General features: G+C 43.3%; 2 protein-coding genes across 2 annotated transcripts; one reads left to right on the forward strand and one right to left on the reverse strand.

The window, feature by feature from the left end:
• Positions 1 to 305: 305 nt before the first annotated feature.
• Positions 306 to 1,725, forward strand: LOC107494671 (uncharacterized). The gene is made up of 2 exons (XM_016115710.1): positions 306 to 804; positions 902 to 1,725. Exons 1-2 carry the CDS (start codon positions 306 to 308, stop codon positions 1,723 to 1,725), a joined length of 1,323 nt encoding a protein of 440 aa, XP_015971196.1.
• A 624-nt stretch (positions 1,726 to 2,349) lies between these two features.
• On the reverse strand, positions 2,350 to 3,268 carry LOC110272777 (uncharacterized). The gene is made up of 2 exons (XM_021125091.2): positions 2,644 to 3,268; positions 2,350 to 2,489 (listed from the first exon to the last, which is right to left on the reverse strand). The coding sequence occupies exons 1-2, from the start codon at positions 3,266 to 3,268 to the stop codon at positions 2,350 to 2,352; spliced, it is 765 nt and encodes a 254-aa protein (XP_020980750.1).
• Positions 3,269 to 4,781: the final 1,513 nt, after the last annotated feature.

Here is a 4,781-nt window from a genome sequence, read left to right on the forward strand (position 1 = left end):
TGTTGCTCCAGAAGGAGAAGAAGATCAAGGTGACGGGGTGGTGGCTCCAAATGTGGGAGACGTTGCAAATGCACTTGCAAACGAAGATCCCTTTGAGGAGCCGTCCTTCATGCGGGTTCTGGACTTGGAAGCCATGCATGCGCCGAAGTTTCCGGAATATATGAGTGCCGGTACGTATTAACATATAAATATAGAAAGTAGTAGACTTTGGGAAATAATCTATGTTGATAGATGTAAATAAGAATATAAGTCACGTGAAAATTAATTTGTGCGCATTCGTCCAAAGTTTTTTATGGTTTCAGGCCATGTGTAACAAGGAGCCATCAGCAATCGTCCATTTCGAGACTATGTCTGCATATCAAGGTGATGAGGAAGTAACTGATATCCGAGTATTGCACAGAGTCTTCTGGAGTTATTACCCCTGCATTAGAGCGTTCAGACACTGCAAGCCAGTTGTCCAGGTTGATGGGACTCACTTGTACGGAAAGTATAAGGGTTGTTTGTTGGTCGCAGTTTCACAGGATGGTAACAATAATATCGTCCCTATTGCGTTTGCAATTGTGGAGGGGGAGACTTCTGATGCATGGCACTTTTTTCTTAGTAACCTGCGACAACATGTTGTGACTCGAGATGGTGTGGGGCTGATTTCTGACAGGCACGAATCCATCAATGCAGCTGTTGCCCAGAGCAACGGAGCTTGGTCGCCCCTGAGAGCATTCCACATGTTTTGCATCAGGCATATAGAGTCGAACTTCTTGAGAAAGTTCAAGGCACCGTACCTGCAAAAACTTGTGGTCAATATAGGTAAATTTTAGTAATTCGAATTTCGTTATTAACCGAGTTACCTTCAAGCAGCGTTTCTCATGAATTCTTCTCTTGTGTGGCTTTGATTGTTGTGCAGGTTATTCGAGGACGGTGCGCGAGTACGAACAGCGCTACCAGCGTTTACGTGAACGGGGCGAGGCATATACGAACTGGCTTAACCGAATCCCACGCGAACAGTACGCGTTGGCATATGACGGTGGCTACCGCTGGGGTCACATGACGACAAACCTAGTGGAATGCATCAACTCAGTGTTGAAGGGGGCACGCAATCTTTCTATAACTGCACTTGTCAAAGCCACATTCTACAGGCTTAACGAGTTGTTCACTAGAAAAAGAGTCGAGACGGAGTCGCGGATAACAGCTGGACATGTTTTTTCTGAGGTTGTCACGTCGAAATTGAATGCAAATCAACTTGCATGTTCAAACATCCAGGTTAATTGCTTCGACAGGATGAATGAGGTCTTCGAGGTTCGTGAGATGCTAGGTGAAACTGAGTATGCCGTCGACCTCCGTCAACAACGATGTGACTGTGGTGAGTTCCAGGTGGATCGGATTCCCTGTCGACATGTTTTTGCATGTTGTGCGAATCAGCGACTGGATTGGCGAGTGTATGTCCACGAAGTTTACAAGATGGACCAAGTTCGGAGGGTTTACCGAGCTAGGTTTCGGCCACTGGGGAATCCCACAATGTGGCCTGTGTACAACGGCCCTCGATTTGTCCCGAATCCGAACCTGAGACGGGTGACGAAAGGTCGCCTGAGGATGACATGTTTCTTGAACGAAATGGACACACGAATGTTACGTGCTCCTAGGCGTTGTCGGCAATGTGGAGCCGAGGGACACAGCCGAAGTAGATGCCGTCGGTCAGCTGGTGTAGGTTCCAGCAACCCAGGACAGTAGATTTATGCCTATCATGTTTCATTGTAGTACTTTATGGCATTTGCTTGTTTATTTTTATCTGTTTGTTTATGTTTATCGGGACATTGTTCTTTCATGAAACTTCTTTATGACACCTGAGACTTCTTTATGACCATAGTTATCAGAACCGAACCGGCAATCGACCCGACTAAGTTACTGGGTTACTGGGTCATTGGTTCAACCATAGTTATCAAATTAACTTATTTTCTAATTCATTAATTAATTAGTATCTATTACATTATTCAAATATATGTTAAAAAATATTAATATTAATAGATATCATATAATTATCAATAACAAAAATAAAACAAAAATATTAATTTATAGATATTTAACAAAGTTTAATTTTTATTTTAATAATGATATAATTAAAAAGTAATTAATTTAAGAAAGATTAAATGTAAAACAAAAATAAATTAATTTAATATGACTAAAAGATAAGTAAAATATCTTAAATTTGCATGACTAAAAGAATTAATACACAGGTTTCCAACATACAAACACAATATTAAGTTCAAAATACAAGTTTTCAACATAGATACACAATATTAAGTTCAAATTATGAGTTTCCGACATACATACACGATACTTATGATACAAACACAACTACTTTCTTATTGCCCACTTTATGTTCTCGACGATGTTCTTGCATTTCTTCTTGGCCTTCTTGAACATGGACGGGGTGTATCGATTAGCGCTCCGACGTGGCGGGTCCACCCTGAGATTGTAATGTTTACCTGTCTCACCTGTACATAATTTAATGAAACAGACTATCCAAAATGATGCAAACACGGGATAAAAATGCAAAAAAAAAAACCAACAAGTTCAAAACATAATCATAAAGACACAAGTCCTGAGACGAATGCAACATAATCAATGGACAGTGAAATCAAGTCGGACCTGCATCATCCCCATCATCAGGGGCATTGTTGCGGGATTCTTCATCCTCATCCATCTCCTCATCGTCGCTCTCGTCTTGATCCTCATCATCCGGTTCATCCACGAGATACTCATCCGTTTCATGCTCACCTGTCCCGGCATTTTCTTCAATCTGACCCATTGATACACGCCGTAGGTTCCGGCTATTAAATATCCCCCGACCGCCGTCACTTCTACTGGAATCTCCAGTTTCCAAACCTCCAGAAGCAACTGAGGCAGTGTGGCATGGAATCCTCGCGTCCAAAGAATACCTACCGGACATAAATTCAGGTTGATGGCCAAATTGTGACTGCCCTGCATCCGCAGCCATGAACCCAAGCAACTGGCTAAAAGAAGCACCCTCTCCTGCATCCCACTGTGGGGTACTCCAGTATTGTTGATCTATTGGGTATGACGGGATAAATTGTGTCTGAACAACATATGGTACCGAGGCCTGAAATTGTTCTTGAGAAGCTGGAGGTGGAGGTGGATGTGGCTGTGACTGTGCCCCCGGTTCTTCATTGGCTACATCAATAACTGGGCTACCCTCATCCTCCATTATTGGGCTACCATCATCATTTATACCTGGGTTACCCTCATCATCCATTACTTGTTCACCTTCATCGTTCTCTGAACCACAACATTTGACAATTTCAAATGGTTGCCATACCGTGTACGATACCAGTCCATGTAAACATCCAACGGATGCTGTGAAGGTTCCAGATACTCACTCAGAATGTTATTATACCTGTTTGTCCAGTGCATAATCCAACATGAATGGGACGGGGCTGTGGCCCAGTCAAGATTCTTAGGACCAGCCAGTGTTTCTCCATGTGCCCTTCCCAGATTCCATTCCTCAGGTGGAACTCCCTGAACAAAACCAAACTGTCTTCTAATTCTATCCGTTGCATGCCACTCAATAGATTCGAATGAAATCAACGGAACCGTAGCGCTCCAGACTACTGCGTGCAGGAGGATGTCTTCTGGGAGACTACTGCATGCAGGAGGATGTCTTCTGGGATTATGCCCGGATCAATGCGATCCACACCATAAGCAACCCACACGAACTGCACACAGCATAAGACATACGTGATTACAAGTCAAATAACAGTCAACCTCAGTTCGAGACAAATATTTTCTAATAAAAACACACATGCCCTTTCTGAACCTCATCTAATGTCTTCCTAAAGTGGGCGAGACTAAGATATCTATACCGATTGTCACCACGCTCCCAGTTACGCCACCTGAAATTATTTATGTCACTAGCACATCTTAAATAGAATTATGAACATAACAAGTAAGTTGACAATGTTACCTGTTTGCAAGCGGAAAACTGCGTGGTTCCCTAGTAGGGGGCGCAAGATAGGGTAGGCGGATCCAAAACCAAGCTAGCAGAAGTGTTAACGGACCATCGATTTCTTTACAATCAAAACGAGATGCCCGGCATAGGTGCGCCAAACATGCCGATCCCCAACTAAAATTACTGATACTATGAAAATCCCGGAGCAAAGGCAGAAACTTCCAGTGCACAGATGCCCCTGACTTGTCTCCAAGTAAGATAGTACCCAATAACAACATAATGTGGCACTTGACGTACCTCTGCATACTGTTTTCGTCAGTCAGTTGTATACGTTCTTTTAGATTCCTAAGCCATGTCATTTTTATGCCGCTCCCTCTGCAGTCGGCCTTTCTCGGTGCAACCCCAAACTGATGGAAACACTCACCCTCCAATGCTTCAAAGCTGCTCAAGGTCATCCCCGTCACCGGAAGGCCGTTCGTCGGGAGGCCCAAAATAACGGCTACATCCTCCAGGGTCACCGTGCACTCACCAATCGGAAGGTGGAAGGTGTGTGTTTCCGGTCGCCACCTCTCCACTAAAGCATTTATCAATGCTTTCTGGCATTGAACTACTCCAATCTGAGAGGCATGATAAAACCCAGTAACCCGTAAATGATCCTCTACACTTGGATGGTACCGATCAGGAGGCAGTGGGTGGTCACATGTCATCATCCGTGAACTCTGAAAAAACATAACATGTTACTAGTCAAATCATGAATGATTACTAATTTACAACTTAAATTAATCATACTATTTAATCGATTAATCATAATTTCTAGTCC

This window comes from Arachis duranensis, chromosome 6, assembly GCF_000817695.3.
Source record: "Arachis duranensis cultivar V14167 chromosome 6, aradu.V14167.gnm2.J7QH, whole genome shotgun sequence".
Lineage (NCBI taxonomy): Eukaryota > Viridiplantae > Streptophyta > Magnoliopsida > Fabales > Fabaceae > Arachis > Arachis duranensis.